The 20,838-nt window shown below is 42.5% G+C and overlaps 1 protein-coding gene across 7 annotated transcripts in view; it reads right to left on the bottom strand.

The window, feature by feature from the left end:
• The window catches only part of DAAM2 (dishevelled associated activator of morphogenesis 2), a 219,026-nt gene that overhangs the window by 28,664 nt on the left and 169,524 nt on the right, over positions 1-20,838 (bottom strand). For 6 of the 7 annotated variants that reach the window (XM_081903777.1, XM_081903772.1, XM_081903776.1 and 3 more), the window contains 3 exons: positions 13,953-14,060; positions 10,970-11,005; positions 10,017-10,123 (listed from right to left, as the gene is read on the bottom strand). In XM_081903777.1, the coding sequence (XP_081759903.1) occupies positions 10,017-10,123; positions 10,970-11,005; positions 13,953-14,060 (251 nt within the window). The remainder of the gene's footprint in view (positions 1-10,016; positions 10,124-10,969; positions 11,006-13,952; positions 14,061-20,838) is intronic. The other variant, XM_081903778.1, reaches the window with a different exon arrangement.

Genomic DNA, 20,838 nt, shown 5'->3' on the forward strand with positions numbered 1-20,838 from the left:
AAATCAGGGGCCCTGTAAAAAGAAAAAGAAGTTCTACAGTTAGGGAGACACATATTTATATAACTTATTGTCTAGTTTGGCTCTCAGACTATACTAAGCCAGCACACAGCTGCAACTCACGCAGCCACAAATGCGCTACTCTCTCTCACACCTAGAAATGGATGAGCAATTGGGCCAAAGGGCTGTTAATCACGTATTCTCATTATTATTGTTGTTGTTTTTTTCAAAACTTCTGACTAACCACGCAATGGATCTTAAAATAGCCAACAGTAACATAAAGCAGATGTGTTGCTTTTTAAGCAAAAACAGGTGAACTGGTTTGAACAAAAACCTAAAGCAGATCCCTAGAATCTTTCCACTCAGGGTTGAGCGAAGATGACTACTTGGGGGAAGAGGGGGTGCTGGTAGTAATGGAGACACCACATTAAAGTGTGATTACGGCCAGAGGAGAAACACTAAATAAGTCATATCTCATTGTTGGATATGTATCAGCAGTGATTTTCCTACTGGTTTTATAGGAGCCAAATATAGATTTCTCCCACTGGCATAACAACTGACAAAACCCAGACTATATGCATAATTGAAGCACCATCATCTCTGCTTCTTATTTGTTTACCAAAAAACAAAGGCTATGGAATCACAACCAAGTTAAGCGGTTGCTGGCGCATAAAAGCAGCAGAATGGGCTACACTGAACAGCACCTTTGAATTTTTAAAGTGAAAAATACAGGGGGGTTTGGGCAAGGTAAAAAAAAAGAAGCTCTTAAAACCCTAAGGTACTTTTGAAGAAGAAACACCCCATCTGTCCCAATCAAATGATACTGCTGAAATTATATGATTTCCAAGAACTGGTACCCAAACTTGCTTGCTTACCTCTTCCCTCCCAAACCATTTTCCTTTTATTGTATCTTATTAGGTTATGAGTCTGTGGGCAGGGGGTGTATTATATTTTAATCCGTGTATACTGTTTAGAAAGTTGGAAGAGGAGAATTTGCATAGGGAAGGCAGAGGCATCAGAGAATGTTCTAGCATACTGAGGCCTACATCCTGTAATCGGTGTAAAATCTGGGTGACTTGTCCAGATCATAACAAGATTACATGGTGAACACTTATAAACTGTCCATTAAAAGCAAAAAATTCCACCAAGAAATGGCTGAGATACAGCACCTTAATATTTCTGCTCTAATTGGAAAACAAACAAACCCTTGAATTAGTCTATGCACAACCATAACATACATTTACTTATTTGACTTTTGCCGAGCTTAACACTCTCAAAAATCCAAGAAAAATTGCAGGGATGTAACCCTTCTAGATTTAGTTAAAAACCTTCACGAGGTTTCATCATCAAAAACCTTCATGAGGTTTCATTAAAATTCTCATTTAAGTCAAGAGCAAGTCCTGCTGCAACAAGGTCTCAGTGCAAGATGGACTCATCCTAAAAGAAAGATGGCTGCTGCCAGAGTAAGGCTGTGTACACGCCGTACCTTTAAAGCACACAACTTCCCTCAAAGAATCCTGGGAACTGCAGTCTGTTCAGGGTGCTTGGAAATGTACCTCTGCAAGGGATAAACTACAGTTCCTAGGATTCTTTGGGGGAAGCAATGTGCTTTAATGGTGTGTGCACAGACTAAGGAAGAAGCTTGCAGCTGCTGAAGCCAGTAAGTTGGTAAAAGGGGGACCAGTGGTGTGTATGTGACTCACTGACAGAGGAAGAAAGTGTGAGTAAGATTGTGAGAAGTTCTGCATTGACAGCGTCTGCTACCTTCCTTTGCTGTCCTGCAAGATCTGTCTGAGCCTGCACCTACGACTCCTTTTTCCAGCACCTACGACTCCTTTTTCTTCTGCTTGCTGAGACCCTATATTGGGCTTTTACAGTTAAAACTGCTAATTATATTCACCACTTTCCTGACTTCTAACCTTGGCCAGGTAGGTTTCTGAAGATTACGGGGGAAATAAAACACTGCTTATTTCTCTTTCCCACCACATTAAGTCACGCAGAGCTGGCGAGACCCAGATGTCTGAGTAATCTCCAAGTCGGGCTGAAGCTGCACTATTATCAAAATGCTCCTAAAATGATACTTAGCCGGTCCCTGCCTTGATCCCCTTAGGACACATGAATGACCCCTATTGACTCTACAGCCTCATTCATCACTAAGCTCCTCAGGACACCTCAGCTGATTTAATGTCAGTAGACATGAAGTGGCTTATTGTTTGGCCATCTTGCACAGAGAAGGGGGAGAGGGGAGGAAAGAGACAGTGACTTATTCCAAATATGCCTGGGAGTCATGCTGGATTTGCCTTTTATTTTTTTGCATCACAGCACACTTCACAGATGTGGCTGTCTCATTTTTCTCCTTCAAGATGGTCACTGGTTGGGTTTAAGCTAACTGCCAAAACTCTCACGCAGAAAACACTCCACATTCATCAGCCATCTCTCCTCAGAGAGAAGGAGCGCAGTGCTATGCTGCCGCTCCATCTTTAAGCTGTGCTCACTTTGACAGAAGATGCGCTGCCACAAACGCAGACAAGGCCATTTATTCTAGAGCCATGCCTGTCCTCAAAACCACCAGGTTACGCTTATGCTCATATTTGGGAGAAAAGAGGACATTTTCTCCTTTAAAAATCAATTCATTTGCCTTATCAGTATAAACCATACAATCAAGATAGATAATAATGAAGCCATGCAAAGCACCAATGCACACAGCCTTCCTTGAATGTTGCTCACCAAGACTTCACGTAGCAAATGGAGGGGTCAGAAAGCTTTTAGGTGAGAGCAAGGCATTTGTTGCATATTAACAGGCTTCCTTTCCCGCCCCACAAGATTATTTTTCTGCATGTGCATTTCCTACTTATAGGGACACAAGAGAATTCCCTGTTTTGCAGAGGAGAGAAATGGGGAGGCTCTATCGGCACAACAGCTGTCTGTGAGCAGCCACATGTGTGAAGCTGCATGGCCATAACTTCCAGGATGGGAGAAAGGCTACTTAAATCTTCACGATGTACTCAGCCTTTCCCCTCTGTGATAACTATCAACAAGACACCTTCATGAGCCCATGGAAGCCCATCTTAAAAGAGGGATGAGCAACGAGTGGCCTTCCATATTATGTCAGACTTAAAATTCCAACAAATCTCTGACCACTGGCCATACAGCTGGGGCTGATGGGAGTTGAAGTCCAACAACTCCCTCTCTTAAAGGAAACGGTAGTGGAGCTGATCTGAATATGCAAAGAAAATCAGTTGGTACAACTTTGCTGGGTCTGTACTACTTCATTGTGGGGTGGGATTGATAAATTTGAATGCTCCAAGTTACAGAAACATCCCTGCATGTCAACACACACACCAGCTTCTCAGGGAAAAGGTTAGACTCCTTCTTGGCATACTATTTTTCTGGGGGAAGGGCTAGGAGTCCCAGTTTCAAGTATTTTAAAGAGCACACCCTGGATTTTACATGCACATGACCTTCAGGTTTGATGGGCATTTTGTTATCAGGTATCTACATCCAAGTAGAACTAAGAACCAGCCCTTAAAATCTGGTCAAAACATAGGCAAAACCAGTAATGACCTGGTCCACCTTGCTCACTGATCACCTCTTTCTTTATACAGGTAGGAGAAGGGGATAACCTAGTGCTGAACAGTAAAGAACATGAGGTAGCATTCAACTACATTTTACTCAGAGTAGACTCATTGAAATGCATGGACCCAAATGAGTACTGTTTGATTTCAGTTACTCAGATTAATTTTCAATCTGAGTAAACTTTGTTGAATACTAGCTCATATAGAAGGCAGAAGTAGGTGAAAAGAAATACGTAGATAAAAACAAGGGAATTTTCAAAGGGGAAAGGCAACTTAATTCTTCTCCCATCATTTTTATTCACCTTGTTACACACCTGCATGTCACACCTGCAGTCAGGTTTCTTTGTTTGCAATGTACTTTGTACTTTGTCATGCAAAGTACGACAATGTGACAAATGCCAGTTCGCTCGCTGCAGGGATTGAGCAGCAAGCACCATCTCCATCCATTCTGATGGACCCCTCAACACTGCAAAGGAAAGCTGGGTAAAGAAACAAGCCGCCAGCTTAGCGCATTCTTAAAGTTCCCAATTTGATATAGCTCAGCTCATCTTACAGAAAACAGCAGGCTCGTAGCCAGAACCTGACAGATTGCAGAAAGGGGACCGAAGTGTCCACGGGGCAAGTATTATATGAATCATATCATAGCTATTCAACAAAAAAAACCTTCACTATCGCCTTCTGTTAAACACGTCCTTGTTTCAGACCACTTAATGATGACTAAGCAGAGGGTCAGAGAGACAAGAATACAAGGTTTCAGAAAAAGGACAATATGCCATTGAGCAGGCTTCCTCAACCGTGGCTCTCCAGATGTTTTTGGCCTACAATTCCCATGATCTCTAGCTAGCAGGACCAGTGGTCAGGGATGATACAGAGGATCTGTATACTTCAGCACCGGGGAGGCAAGGTGCTTTTCAGACCTATAGTTTAAAGAAGTACTTCCATCAAGTGGGATTGTAATGTGAGTATCAATCTTACACTGGCCAGAAGGCTCATTTGTATTACAAATACTTCTTATCTGCTTTATTTCCTGCATTGCCACTGACATCGATACAAATAGCGTGGGAGATGCTAAAGTGCATTTTAAGCCTCAGGTTGCACAGCTTTGATCAGACTTCCCCAACCTGGTGCCCTCCAGATGTTTTGGACTGCAAACTCTGGCCATACTTGGATGGAGATGATGGGAACCGGGAGTCCAAAACATCTGAAAGGCATCAGGTTGGGTTAAGGCTGGCTTTGGACAATATTTTAAAATACAGGGGAAAGGGGTGGGGGTGGGGAAAACATGAGTCCACACAAGGCTTTGTGATATATGGAGAGCTAAGCTGAGCACATAGCCTGCTGATAGAGATTTAAGACAGGATAGCTTCACATGGCTTGCTTGATTTAACTAGAGAGCTTACTATGCACTGAAATGGAGGTAAGGTCATCCATCAAATAAGTTAGCTTTAAAAAAAAATGAAGGAAAGAAAAACCTTCTGAGAGGTTCATGGCTTTGAGCCTTACAAGCAGTGTGCACCGTACATGCAATGCCGATCTTCCTTTACACTTCCCCTCGGGAAGAGGGGTTTGCATGATAGCCTAAATTCTGATACAGAAAACGAAGATGGGGGAGGGGGCGTTGTCTCCAAAGGCAAGGCAACAAATGTCTCCTGAAAAGGGCTGAAATTTGGCTTGCTCCAGATTTAAGGAGGTCTAGTCTTTCTCAGTCACCAAGGACTCCATTCTATAAAGCTGAATAGATTCCAGGTCCATTGCATTTCAAACCTAAAGACTGCACCACCAGTCTCATTGTCTGCTGGTATACCTCTTATTGCTCCCATGGAACTGCAAATGCTTATCTCATCTATCATTCCCCTAGTTCTCCCATGCCCACAGACATAGAAAGCTGCCTTATACTGATTCATGTCACCAATCCTTCTAGCTCAGGAGAACCTCAGGCCTGGGTTCCAAAAGGACCGCTTCTCCTCTGTAGCAGATCTGGCGAAGGGGCACACAAGGTTACAAAGGGAAGATGATCAATGAAAAGGAAGCCTGCGGGGTCAAGGAAGCTTTTGCCAGCAGAGAAATATGATTGGATACAGCCCCCAATCTTTATATTAATTGGCACAGGAACATCATACGCAAAGGTCTATTGAATATTGCATATGTACCCATGAAAGAGAATTTCACTATATGCATGAGAGAAACACACATTTAAGAGCAAAATACATGACATGCAGTGCTGAATTACTTTTCAACTACAGTGGTACCTCGGGTTAAGAACTTAATTCGTTCTGGAGGTCCGTTCTTAACCTGAAACTGTTCTTAACCCGAAGCACCACTTTAGCTAATGGGGCCTCCCGTTGCCGCCACGCGATTTCTGTTCTCATCCAGAAGAAAGGTTCTTAACCCAAGATACTATCTCTGGGTTAGCGGAGTCTGTAACCTGAAGCATCTGTAACCTTAGGTACCACTGTACTGGAAAAGGCAAAGTGTTGAGAAGGAGCAAAGTGACTCTGAAAGAAAGCTACAAATTCCACTCTGCACCGACACAGGCCAGCAAAGAATCCAATTTTCATCTGCTCTGATTGATACCTTCTTCCCCAGTCTTGTTAAAAGGGAAGGTGGGGACAAAGGAGACATGATTATTTCCCACACCGGCCAGCTTTCGCTTTCTTAGGTCCTATGAAACACGAGCCCCGCCTGACCCTTTCGAAGACAGTGTTAGTGAAAAGAAAACATTTCAAGTAGTGTGTGCGCGCAGGGGAACCCTCTGTGCAGCCATTTCACTTTAAAGGGCATGACAGCACCGTGTAAACAGAAGGGGAATAAACTGCAAAGATATATGCAACGTTTACAGCCAACTGAAAGCAGCTGTTGAAAGAGAGAGGGGGCACCTGAAAGCAGGGGATGGTGCTCGGGATGTAATGTGGTGCTCTCAATTTACACATTTGCATTTTCACAGTGTTCAAAAGTGCAGTCCTGCCAAGCACTCCATGGGAGGCCTGGGGGAACGGCAGGTAGGGACACTGTCCTCCCGCCAGGCTCTCGTTCTGAAGCCTTACTAGTCCACAGAAGGAGACAAGGAAGAAGCCAGAAGAACCATAGAATCATAGAGTTGGAAGAGACCACAAGGGCCATCGAGTCCAACCCCCTGCCAAGCAAGAAACACCAGCAGAGTACTCCTGACAAATGGATGTCAAACCTCTGCTTACAGACCTCCAAAGAAGGAGACTCCACCACACTCCTTGGCAGCAAATTCCACTGTTGAACAGCTCTTACTGTCAGGAAGTTCTTCCTAATGTTTAGGTGGAATCTTCTTTCTTGTAGTTTGGAACCATTGCTCCGTGTCCGCTTCTCTGGAGCAGCAGAAAACAACCTTTCTCCCTCCTCTATGTGACATCCTTTTATATATTTGAACATGGCTATCATATCACCCCTTAACCTCCTCTTCTCCAGGCTAAACATGCCCAGCTCCCTTAGCCGTTCCTCATAAGGCATCGTTTCCAGGCCTTTGACCATTTTGGTTGCCCTCTTCTGGACACTTTCCAGTTGGTCAGTGTCCTTCTTGAACTGTGGTGCCCAGAAATGGACATAGTACTCTAGGTGCAGTCTGACCAGAGCAGAATACAGTGGCACTATTTCTTCCCTTGATCTAGATGCTATACTCCTATTGATGCAGCCCATAATTGCATTGGCTTTTTTAGCTGCCGCGTCACACTGTTGGCTCATGTCAAGTTTGTGGTCAACCAAGACTCCTAGATCCTTTTCACATGTACTGCTCTCAAGCCAGGTATCACCCATCTTGTATTTGTGCCTCTCATTTTTTTTGCCCAAGAACCAAGAGATTGAGTGACAAAATCCCTTTACATTGTTGCCTGCATCCCATTTTAAAACATATTTAATCAGGCCTTAGCTGAAACATGGAACAAGATGCTGAGGTTAAGGGAGCGGCGCGAGAGATGCCCGCTGCCAAAAACAAGCTCCCAATTCAGATTAAATGACAATCCAGATGAATCCAGATAATGGTTTATGGATCAGTTGTGTTCAAGTGTCGAAGGATTTACCAAGATATCTTCCAGTTATGCTACAGGCTCAACAAATGTGATTATTTGGATTCTGAGTAATAACTTGCAAGTAACAGTGTAGCTGCCTTCTGCCAGGGGGATTAAATGATAATGTGGAACAAGTGCCTTCAGGAGAGGGGATTTAAAAGTCAACACAGTTGCACTCTAAGACAAATACCTCCCTGAAGATATGTTGGATGAAAACTTTTTCTTCCTCCAAAGCCCTCCTAAAAACACCTCTCCTAATCCGAAATCAGAAACATTCTTTTCCAGTTTGCCACCATTCCATCTAACAATCTCTGTTGTATCCCCTCTGTCAGAATTTAACAACAACAACAACAACAACAACAATAATTTATTATTTATACCCCACCCATCTGGCTGGGTTTCTGCAGCCACTCTGGGCGGCTTCCAACAAAATATTAAAATACAATAGTATATTAAACATTAAAAGCTTCCCTAAACAGGGCTGCCTTCAGATGTCTTATAAAAATCTTGTAGTTGTTTTTCTCTTTGACATCTAGTGGGAGGGCGTTCCACAGGGCGGGTGCCACTACTGAGAAGGCCCTCTGCCTGGTTCCCTGTAACTTGGTTTCTCGCAGCGAGGGAACCGCCAGAAGGCCCTCGGTGCCGGACCTCAGTGTCCGGGTAGAACGATGGGAGTGGAGATGCTCCTTCAGATATACTGGACCAAGGCCATTTAAAGGTCAGCACCAACATTGTTGTTGGTGAATTGTGCTTGGAAACGTACTGGGAGTCAATGTAGGTCTTTCAAGAGGTCTCATATTGTGAGACCAAGTGCTCTTCTTGTAATCTTTGAAGCACCTATGCAGTTGTTAATGGCAGCCAAATGATCCTTATTAACATGCTGAGCACGCAACGATTCAGAGAAGTAGGAGTCCCAGCCTCTCGGTAGGGCTGCTGGTGTGTTTTGTTTTGTTTTGTTTTGCATTTGTTTTGCCTGGCGCCTAAAGGTGTATAATGAAGATGCCAGGCGAACTTCCCTGGAGAGTTAAGGTAGTCAGGGGTAAGTTAAGTTACCTATGATTTCACAAGGTCTAACTCTGAGTGCAACTTAGTCAGGTGCAACCCTTAAAGTTAGATACATTTGTTATTTTTTGCACCGATGATTTTGCTTTGCTTCAGATGCAAGGGCTGGAGCTCAGTGCCTGCAAAAGGCCCCAGGATCAATCCTTAGAATCTCCAGGTAGGGCTGAGAAAGATTCTCTGCCTGATTGCTGCTGCCAGTCAGTGTTGACAATACAAGGCTAGATGTGGCAAAAGTCGTGACTCCAGCGAAAGGCAGCTACCTAGGTTCCCATGCAGTCATGACATATCTACTAATTAGTCTGAAACTTCCTAAAAATAGAAATGGCAGTCTCATCTCCACAACTAAACAATTCAGTCCTTGGCTTCCCTGCTGCTGCCAAGCACAAGGGGACAGCTACTTATAAACACATGCCAAAAATGCCAATGCACCATCTGTTTGCACACTAGCTCATGTGCAAATAAAGCATTTGCATATTATTATACTTGCAAAGGTGATTATATTGCAAAAATAATAAGGGCTAAAAATAGTGTTAACAGTTGAAGCACTTATTTATAAAGACATGAAAAAATGACTGAGAAACTATTGTACTTAATATACCAAACTGTCATTTCGTCTCCTTTTTTTTATGACTATGACACTTTAGACTGGAAGCATTTGCTTAAAAGGGATTTAATGCAAGCAGCTTATAGTATCTTGGGGTATACAGCAATGAGGAATATGAGCACTGGAAGTCAAATAAAAATAAGAAATCTGCTAGACCGCAATGCATAAACTAATTAACGAGCCAAAAATCCTATTTGTTTATGTCATTATAGAAATTTATATCCTGTCCTTCAAATATATTCTTGGCAATCTTATGATACAAAATCAAGTAAACAGTAAAATCATTTTAAAAACATGATTTGCATCATTTCATGATTTGCATCTTTACAATTTAATCAGAAATAGTGATGTCAAAGAATTCCACTGAAAATTAAAATGGTAGTAGAAATTACCAGTGTTCACTTGTTTGTCCCATGTCCAGAATAGAAATCAATCCAGCAAATATTATTGCTGCTGCTTTCAGTCTGCAAATGAGATGCAATTGATTGTGTTCCTGTCATTTGCAGACTGTTTCCTTTGTACTTAAATCAATGGGGTGGAATAATGTACTGAAAACGTAACTTACGTAATTTCACCACGGTGGAAAATAAGACAAATATGTAATTTACTTATTTTTGCATAAATGAACTGCAGTGGAACAGAAACAGCAATGCATGTGACAAATATAAGGTGAAATGAAAAATGATGCCATCTTATCTAATCAGAAAGCAAATCCCAAATAAGTTCAGGTTCAAGCAAACTTACTTGGAAAGGAGGATGACACAGTTCTGTGCTCTCCGGCCATCAATCACAGAAAGCTCTTTGACCTTTCGGGTGGACAGGTACAAATCTTCGGTTGATCCCATTTCCTTCTATAAATAGTTTTTAAAAAACCATGAAAATCAGTGCCATATATTTTTCCTCCTCCTCCTTTTTTCTTCTTCTGCCAGTGCAGAAGTGCCACTAGCTAGCCAGTGCTCCAAGCCCAAAGAGTTGAACTTGTGTGGAAATCCATCTGAGATGCAGGATTGTAATGAAAGGGAAGATTAAGGAAGCCTAGGGTAGATTTCTTTGTCCTAGTTCACCAGCTGAACCAGAAACATTTACTTGCAGATAATGGTACATTTACAAACACTGAGGATTATGTGTGCCTTGTGTGTGTGCATATGGCTAGATGTATAAAGTAGGTCTGTTTCTCCTCTCTTTCCCAGCACTGTAAACAGGATTGCATGTGCAGGTTGAATTAAAGTTTTCTAGCACAATTAATTTTATACCACAATATTTTTTTATAAAAAAAAGAACTAAGGAAGAAACCACATGCATTATGGTGCCATGCGTGCCCTGGCACCCCAAGAAACACAATGTGTCCCCAAAAAACCAAGCAATGCTAAATCAGGTACCAGTTGTGGATTACAAATAAATAGTGAACATTGAATAAAGTCTCTCCGCTTCTGCCCAAAGAGGAAAACACTGGGCAGGTTCTTTGAAATGGAGCAAGTCAGATGAAAAGGACAGTGGTTTTCCATGCTCCCGCCCTCCCTTGAAATTCATGCAAGGAAATCCTTATTATCTCCTCTCCACCTGCTAAAGTGCAAATAAAAGTGAAGGGTTTCTCATGCAGTAAACAGTGTCGGTCGTGCATCTGCTTCTGCTAAGTCTCCTAATGTAAACAGGGGAATAGAACTCTAAAAGTCAGACAGAGGACAGACAGTACTCACCTGCTTACAGGAAGAAGGAGGGTTAGTTAGCAGGTCCTACTCAGGCAGGATTCGAAGAGAACAGAGAAGGAAACATGCCAACAGTTAGCCACAGCAATAAAAGGCACAGAGTTTACCAAAGCAACAGCATTTGGGTTTCCTAAGTGATTAAAACGCTATGCCAGCAAAATGACTTATTTTTTATGAAAAGAACCAAAGAGGAAATACACCCAGGTCTGTTCTTCTCTCGACACGTAAATAAGCAGTGAGCTTGCATATTTTGTGCAAAAATACTGCAGACAGTAATTATCAGTGCAATCCTTTGCACATCTGCTCAGAACAGCTGGTCCTATTGAGTTGAAGAACTGCAGTCTAAGCCTCTGAACTCCTTTCTGCAACAGCCATATAACCAATATTTTAAAGCAAGAAATGAATGCACTGAATAGCCTAACAAGGATTAGTCAGGGAGTTCAAAGTAAATTCTACTCAAAACTAAGCATTTTTGAGTAATAGTGTCTCATCCTTTTATAACTAACAGCAGATACATTTCTAGGGAGGGGAGAACAGACCCTTTGTCTTTTCAAAGAATGAAGGAGCAGTTTGATATAAAGGAAAGCGGGAAGAGACATATTAATACCATATTAATTGCACTGAAGAAAGAAATGCTTCATTCATGCTCTCTCTCAAGAACAAAAGAACTAGGATTTGCTTTGACGTTTGAATTTGGATGCATTTGTTTAAAGTTTAAAAGTCACAAATTCGTGTCTAAGTAAGTTTTATAAGCAGAGATATCCACAAGCTTTTCACCCCTGCAATGCCCCTTCCTGGTGCACCATGATAAACTAGGATGTCTTCACATAACCAGCCACCCCATTACATTCAAGCAGGAAGTTTCCAGGTTTGGAACAAGCCAGGATCTTAAGCAGCAGTCTTAAGACCTGCAATCATTTGCACGCTTCTGCTGTCTTTCCTTTACCAAAGGCCCAGAAAACTATCTTAGGGTATGGAAAGGAGGTGGTAGTAGATGTTCTCCAGGTCCCAACAGAGGCCTGTAATTGGAACCACAAGTCTGCACAACATTTCTGTTAAGGATTCTGGGACTTATAGCCCCAGCTCCCAGTGAGATGAGATGTCCTGCCAGGGCCTGGGGATCACCCAACTGCCTATACAGCCTTGCCCTATCCTGCCCAAAGGTAGGTTTCTGGGCAGGAAAAGGTGAGATAATGAAGGGCACATTTGCGAGAATCCTTTGAGCTTTTTTGTGAACTTTCAAACCCAGTACCTGCAAAAAATTTGAGCCTTTGCACACATCCAGTTGGAACGCTTACAAAGGCCTGGCCCCTTCTGAACTGAGCAGCAAGACACTCATGAACTCCTGGCCAAGGGGGCTAGAGATTAATCTCAAGTGGCGCCTAGAGACAGAGCAGACTGTGTGCTGTCGGTGGCAAGTTGTACTGACTGGCAGGAGCTGTGCCAGTTAGAAAACAGGGAAGCCCAAGGCAGAATGGAAAATGAAGTTTCCACATTAATTCAGAAATGGCCAGCCAAATCTTCACAACTTTCTTGTCCTCCAAAAAGTGCATTTTGCAGAGATTCACACAAATAAAATGGCCCAAATCCAGGGGGAACTAAGAGGTGTTGTAGTCAGGGAGGTTTATGGATTTATTCACTAACAGCTTTCATTGGTTCCATGTCATAATAACTGGAACAGGAGAAAATGTCAGAGGATTTAAAATTAGAAATAGCTCTTTTTGTATTTTGTTTGTGATACCACACTAAAAGGAGGAAAATACATATAATAGGGTCCACCACTTTATATTATTGGATAGGAATTATTTAGGTTACAAAGCACCTCTGGGCTGTCATTTTAACAACAGCAGGCTGTTTCAAGACAACTGGAAGAGACCATGTTTTTGGAATACATTCCAATAGTTAGGAAAGAATTTGGGAAGCAGGCAGGATGGGTGGAGGGCAAAACTCCATGGTACTGTTCTAGCTGAATTTCATTCATCAGAGGCAGACAGAATGCAGGTGACTTGCTTTCCAAGAAAAGGAGACAGAAATGCTAATAAACAGCTGCTGTTAAAATAATGTTGCTAATGTTATAATCTATAACTCATTTGTTGGAAAGAAAAAGGGGGAAATAAGTGAAGTGACCCCCCCCCAAGCCAAACTAATCCAATTTCACTACTGAAAGCTCTAATTGCTCAGAAAGTTTTATTCAAGAGGAGTAGGGTTGCAAGAGCTAAGGCATAACAGAAAAAAGGAAAACACAAAATCAGTAGCACTGGATACAAAGATCAAGTATGAGAGAAGAAGAAGAACCCCAAGCAAGCTACAGGTTCAAATAACTCCTTGCTTGTTTATTCCTTTATTTCGCACTAAGGTTAGATGCAGCTGCAGAGTTTAAAGCAGGTGCAGTCAACTTGGATCTCTCCAGATGTTGTTTGACTCCAACTCCTATCAGCCCCAGCCAATGGTCAGGAATGACAGTAGTTGCAGTTGAGCAACATCTGAAAGGCCACAGGTTCTACATCCTGCTTTAATTCAAGATAATGTTAACACAGCTGCTTTATTGTGCTCCTGTTTTTAGCTTCAGGGCTGAGGTCAACATCTGGCATCCCTGGGAAGCTGCTGAGCCACTGTCAGGTAGACCACTGCCAATGTCACCTCTGGGCCGTGCTTTAGATTATTTCTCAGCCTGCTGCTCCAAGCAAAACCAGATGGCTTGGTTGAAGGCCCATGTCTCATGATTCCCAAGTGCCCCACTAGGTGTGCTCAACAGAACTCACTGATGAAGGATGGAGCCAACTGGAGGGAACTTTGCTCAGTCCTGCCCCCTTCCTACCTGCAGCTGGCCTTGCTTACTTTGAAATCCATGAGAAAACAGTCCCCACTGCTTGCCCCTCTCCATTGATGCACCCAGTCCTGGAAACTATTTCTGCAAAGAAGCCCAGGAAGTTCAGGGTTTAGAGTGACAGGAAATGAAAGGAAAACGCCTTACCTGGTGTCTCTGATAAGCTGAGAACATTTTTTCAAAATCCTCCAAATCCAGCATCTTGAAAGCCCTTAAATCATCAATTTCATGCCAGATTGTGCCATGTATCTTCTCCTACAGTCCAAAGAGACACAGAAACATTCAGGGAACAAATAACAATGAAGGCTTGAAGCAGTGTGTGTGTGTGTGTGTGTGTGTGTGTGTGAGAGAGAGAGAGAGAGAGAGAGAGAGAGAGAGAGAGAGAGAGAGAGAATTATTATGGTCAAGCCCCAGTTAAGGTCAGCAGGGAAAAGGCAGAGGGAAATTGTGCACTACAGAAGAATCAGATCAGAGTGTATCATTATGTAGTCTTCTTCCAATCCGTTTAATTACAGTTAACACTGTAACATGTAACACTAAACCAGAAATAGTGGCTTAATGCTCAAGCTCTCTTCATCTGCACACAGCTATATCCTGTAAGTGGCAAAATAAGCTGGATCCATCATTTAACCATAGATTCCCATTGCACTGGGTGGGATTCACCTACTGAATCCCTGTGCTTCCAACTTGCACCATGGGGCTTCCCCCCACACCTGTGTCCCCCCCCCATGCCGGAAGATCCCCCCAGAACAGCACAAGGGGAGGAGACTGGTATGTTCTGTCTAGGAAGCTGACATTCTTGCACAGACGGGACATCTGCAATAGTGCAACGTTGAATCCCACCCATTGTGAAGCCAGATACTATGGTTAATGGCTTCAAAACAAGACAGGATATGGAAGCCATGTTTTGAAAGGTGCCTTATGAATCCACGCTTGTTTGGAAGCCACTGAGCCTTGCTTCTTGGTCTGCATTCTAAAATCTGCTTGCAAAAGAATTTCATTGCAGTTTTTTTGTTTAACTGTGAAGTGTCCCCAACATCAATGAACAAAGGCACTGTTAATGTAAAATTGTTAATTTTATGCTAAAGAACTGGAGACTTTAAAAAGAACACAGAAATGTGGGGGGGGGGGCTCAAGGAAATCACATTGGCAACAATGATGATTTTCACAGCATGTGGTGTCTTATGGTCCCAAAGTAAAGATTTCCAAAGAGACCTCTCAAAGGCTCCAGGCCTGAAAGTTCCTGAAGTGCACTCACTCAACAAAGTGCATTAACACTTCATTATTGAACTAATTAGGAACAGCCTCCATTTCCCACTCACAGTCATTAAAAAGAGCAAGAGATATGTGTTATGCTAGAAAGGAAACACAGGAAACAAGTTGATGGTCAGAGCAAAAAAAAGCAGAGCCTTTTAAGAAATAAGATGATTAAAGGAAGGAAAAGGGTTTTTTGAAGAAATACAGAAGTTTAAAAAAAAGCACAGCTATGTGCATTTGCACTGTCTTGAGGTGGCTGGTTGGTCTGCAAAGCTGTACTCGCTTATCAGTGCTTTTTTAGCTGGTATGAAATACCATAACCTCTTTTTTTGCAACCCATGGCAGTCATTTTATGCTGGTACCCACAACACTTATCAAGATATGAGTGCTCGCACTCATGAAAAGTGTTGGTCCTTATCCGAAGTGTGGAGCTGAGATGACCATAGTTGACTGTGTGCCACTAGATTACTGGAGCTACTTAGAAGTGCATCAGTTTTTTCTGGGAGAATCCTAAATATTTTCTTCATGGAGTGAGAAGTTCAAAAGCTGAACTTTGGAAAACTAAATTTTCCATGGGAGCAATGCTTGTATTCATGAGACAGCACAGGCTCCACCATGAGAGTTAAGGAAGACAAACCAAACCATCCTTTTGCTACGGCTACTGCTGTCACCAAAACTTCATTTTTTTCTCTGGCTGTCTCCACTAAATAGCTCTTTAACCTTCCAGAATTGGCCCAGCCTATTTTCAATACTGGGTAGAATAGCATGTCACTGAATGACAAGGCCTCAGACCAAATTATTCTAAACCGAATTATGCCTTACTTTAGTAAGGCAACAAGTTAAACATGTTTTGGGGAAGCAATTTTAGGGGGAAAAAACCCCCACTATTTTCACCATTTGAGTAGTACAAATGAAAAAATAAACAGATATCATTGGCTAAATTTATATTATTGCCTAGCTTGACCTTCCTGTGTAAAACTTCCTGGTGGAGGGAAGCCTCCCATTTCTGTGCTGACCCTTTTTACTCATGGGAAAATGGACACCTGGGACAGAAAACTTCCTTACACTGCATTCTCATTGCTCAGTTATGGATTAAGAAATTTATAGCTGCTTTTCATCAGTCAAAATGACTGAGTATTGCGAGTGAAACAAAAGATTCACCTAATGACAAATTATTCCCTTAGCTCCAGAAACATAGTTATGGTCGCTAATCAGCAATATAAAAATACAACAAATTCTTGTTCTTTTTGTTCTTTTTTAAAAAAGTTACTTCATCTGTGCATCATTCCATTTCCCCGCTTAATGAGATATTTTTATTCCATGTGAACCTTGGAGAATTAGTTATCTGGCTTCTCTGCTATGCAAAAAGTTTTAGTCCATTATGAGAAATCAGACCTGTGAACAGAATTTCCCAGGACTCCCCAGAGATTGCCTAAGACATAAAGCAAAAAGTATTTGGAGCACACGCAATTCACCAGAGTACATCTTTATAAGGAACTGGCCCTGTAGAGAGGATTTGTTTCTCAAATGCATTGTACAATCCCATTGCCTCATGTCACTGTGCACTGACATACTTGAAATAAAGTACAGTCCGCTGGGAGAGAAACTAGAGATAAGCGAAGCACAGAGAATGGTCATAGCAGGATCCCTCCCTACAAAATGGTTCGTTTCTATGCCCTCTTGTTAGCAAACTGCATCATAAACCCAAACCCAAGCATGCAGTCAACTGCCCCAAATGCACTAATCTCTGTTTTGCCATGAAAAGAGAATCAAGGAAAATGGAATGAATTTTGAACATGGGGATGCAAGACCTGTTCATGATCAAAAGAACATGCTGAGGACTGTGATTTATCATTCATTTTTGGCCTGGCTATAGACAGCAGAAGAGACACATTGCCAAGTCTTTACTTTTTTATAGTGCAACTGGCTATTTCCCTGGCCGAAACCATAGACAAGGAATGGGGAATCTGTGGCTCTCCAGATGTTGTTGAGGCTACTCTTCCCATCATTTCCGAGCACTGGCCATGCTGACTGCGGTTGATGGGAACTAGAGTCCAATGGCATCTGGAGGGTTCACCATCTCTGCCAGAGACCCCTCCCTCAACAGAATACCCTTGTACCCAAGCAAATGCCACATTCCAGGTTACTGTGAACTTCTGAAGGGAGTTCTTGTTAGGAAATGGGACGTCCTTATTTCACTGGAAAGGCAGTACAAGTTTCAGCATGAATTGTTCACTTCCTCATCCTTGGAAACTCTGAATTCGTCAGGTACATTCATTATGCACAAAGTCCCCAAAGCTATCTACAAGCATTGCTTTATTTTGTTATTTCCTTGTTCTTCATCGTGGCCCTTCGTTTCAAGTGTCTTTGTCTCCAAAATTTCATCCATCTAGGGAAGGCATGTCAAAAGTCCATTTCAGGGGCCTAATGCAGCCTGTTGGTCAATTTAATCAGGCCCCTGTAGCAGTATATGTCCTGGGGTAAAATTGTAAAAAAAAGCTCAACTTCAATCCTAAGAAAAGCTCAACAACTTAGGTTGGCCCTCACGCATGTTCACTTCATCAAATCTGGCCCTCTTTGGAAAAAGTTTGGACACCCTAGGGATTTTATTTGTCATTTTAGAGTCTATGAGCTGAAATGTACGCCTTACATTTTCTTCTGGGAAGCAAGCAAAACATTTATTCCAGAATGCCGAAGCATTTCAGTTCTATTTCTTAATCGGCCGAGTAGCCAATGTGGTGCCTTCCACATGGGGTTGCCGCAAAATTCCCCTCATTCTTGACCATCAGTCACGTTGGCTGGGGCTGATGTGAGTTGGTGTTCAGTAATGACTGCAAGGCTCCATGTTGGCTGCTCCTGGTATTAAGGTTTCTAAAGAGTCATTTCATAGAAGGTGTTAACCACAGGCAAGTTAGTGCAATGCTTCCATGTGTTCAGTATCAAATTTTTCTGACTGAGTTAATGTAACAAAAGTAAGGGTGTCAAGGGAAATTAGTGAGTTGTTGCAGTTTTCTCCCTGGAAACAAAAGCATCCTTCACCCCAGCTCTTTTTGAAGTCTTCCTCTTGCGGCCCAAGAGTGATGTAAATTGAACAGCTTGACAACAAGAACTGGAAAACATTTCCACATCTTTAAGATAAACAATACAGCTGTATTTTCCTCCTTTGTTAAACAGTGACCCTAATAAAGTCCTGCAACCCTACATTGTAAAAAGTTAGGCCTCCCACTGCGAAATCCAGATTTCTTCATCAGTTATCATTGTTCCTGTTAGGCTGTACAATCTCAATTAATTCCTTGGAATAGCCAGTAGGAACTGGAATAGACATCTGCCAGATGGTGTGACACTACTCTCTTATTTTTACTGGTCATAGAAGATGGGCTGGTGGACCAAAGGCTGAACCAGAGTTTAAGTTAATATTTGTGAGGGCCAAACTACATGCTGTGCTTCAGATCTGTGGGCAGCATGCAACTAAATAGTTGCATTAGAGCAAGGGTGAGCAATGGCACCATAGGATTTCCTACCCTCTCCTCTCGCCTATCGCCATCCCTAAATCTGTTCTGAAGAGTTGGTGGGAAGCCCAGATTTACGGGATGTTCAGGGTGAGGAGCAGGAGAAGGGGAGAATGCTCTGTTGTGCAAGGAGCAACTCTTATGCTAATATAATGATCACCATAGTGCTACACAGAATACAACCCTATGATTGGATCTTCCTACATTTTTGCTTTGACTGAAATGCAGCTGCAGGGGAAAAAAACCCTCCCTACATTGCTCATAGGTGAAGATCTAAGAAAAGGTTTCCCAAACTTGGGTCTCCAGCTGTTTTTGGACTACAACTAGCGGTCAGGGATGATAGGGATGGTAAAAACAGCTGGAGACCCACATTTGGGAAACCCGGATCTAGGAGAAGGGTTACTTATCCCCTTCTTCAGTACTCTCTCCTCCATCTAATTTGCCCCCCCCCCAAACTGCCCCTCATGGGAAAAACAACAGTATTGTCCTTCCTCCTCAGGAAAGCAACAGCTCTGGGTGTTATGAATGTTCCAATTTAGGTGAGGGAAAGGGGTACAAGGAGGGAAAAAAAAGCAATTGATTATGAATTTTTCACATGGCATTCTTTGCTCTGTGGTGATGGTGGGGTCTCAAGGCAGAGACCCCACCATCACCACATGACTAAGAACATGACTAGAGAGCAATCAAACAACCTGAAGTTTTGAAACTAAAATCAACCTCCCACTTCAAAGAGAAAAACAAGCTGTGCGAGTTGAAGAGTTGAAGAGTGATACTGTAGCCCTGTCCCACTTCAGATGGGACAGTGAGGGGTTGAAATAAATTCCCTCCCACAACATTAAAAATAAGCACCCCACAGCATATGGCCTGTACAAAATACAACACAAAGAATAGAATGTGATAGCTTTCTAGTTAAAGCTAAAGAACCACCACCTCTGGAAACAGCAAAGCATTCACTAACCAGAAATATTAATCATGGCAAACGCTTATCATATCCTCCCAATACTATTCTTGCAGGCCCCAAAATAGCATTTGCATTCACCTCTGAAGCCCACATTTATTAGCACAGCTGCCTCCACTCTTAACCAGAGGGGAGGATAAGTCTGTGGTGGCTGCATGCTAAAGAGAAACACCTGTGTGTCCCTCTCTACTTTATTTTCCCCTCCCACTAGTGTGTGTGTTTGTGTAGTTGTTACATCTTTCCTTCGAAGCACCAAGTCCTGTGTTCTGAAAATGAAAATAAATCCCTGTCTTACATTCTCTCCCACAGCCCCACGTGGCTCTGACAGACAAGCACAGGCGGAGCAGCAAATACTTCACTTCATCTTATTTTAAAAGAAATGGCGGGGGGGGGGGGAGAGGGAGAGAGAGAATTCTTGTGGCATTCCAGAGGTCCCAGGACACTCATTCCAAATGCCTGAGTTGAGTCCTGAGTGACTTGGAGTCTAAAAAAGAGTGTGGATTTCTAGGCAGTCACCCAAATTCAACACAGACGCTGTTCAATCTGTGTTTTTTCCCTTTTTTTTTAAAAAAAAAAGAAAACAACAATGCCAAGAGAGAAACAGGGGTAGGAGGGAATATAGGGGTGGGAGAGGTTGCAGATCTTGGACAGAATGAATGTGCCATGCAAAAATCAGTCTGGAGACTCCTCCAGAAGGATGTGCTATGAAGAGTTTTACTAGGGTTGGGAGAGAATAGGGCAATTGTATTCAAGCATGATTACATAATGCATAAGCTGTCATCAATATTGCATTTTTCTTAGAAATCATCCCTGCAACTATTCAGCATTTCACACACACACACACACACACACACACACCTGAATGAACCTGGTCCTTTCAAAGAGGGGGCATGAATAATGAGGAAGGAAGGAGAAGCATTTTACACTTTATCTTTAAAACCCTGGGGCACTTGAGCATATTCTCTTTCTTCTCAGGGGTATGAAAGATTAAGTTTCTAGAACCACCAAATGTAATGAATTTGATTGGGAGATTTGCAGAACTTCAAATCTCATCAACTCTTGGTCAGGAAATGATGTTCCTGGGCATGCTCAAATGCATCCAGGCTTTAAGTAATATGCTCTCACCTTCAGAAGGGGTATGCTTGCCAGAAGGAAGGGTGGAGCCAGGAGCAAAGCCCATTATGAGCTAGGCTGGAATGTGAGACTGCACTTATAATGGAACTACTACTTCCAGACTGGCTGGCTTGTGTGTGTGTGTGTGTGTGTGTGTGTGTGTAGGTCGAGTCCAAATGTCACTCAATCCAAAATC

The sequence above is a fragment of the Podarcis melisellensis genome, assembly GCF_964234715.1.
Source record: "Podarcis melisellensis genome assembly, chromosome: 3".
NCBI classification, from domain to species: Eukaryota; Metazoa; Chordata; class Lepidosauria; order Squamata; family Lacertidae; genus Podarcis; species Podarcis melisellensis.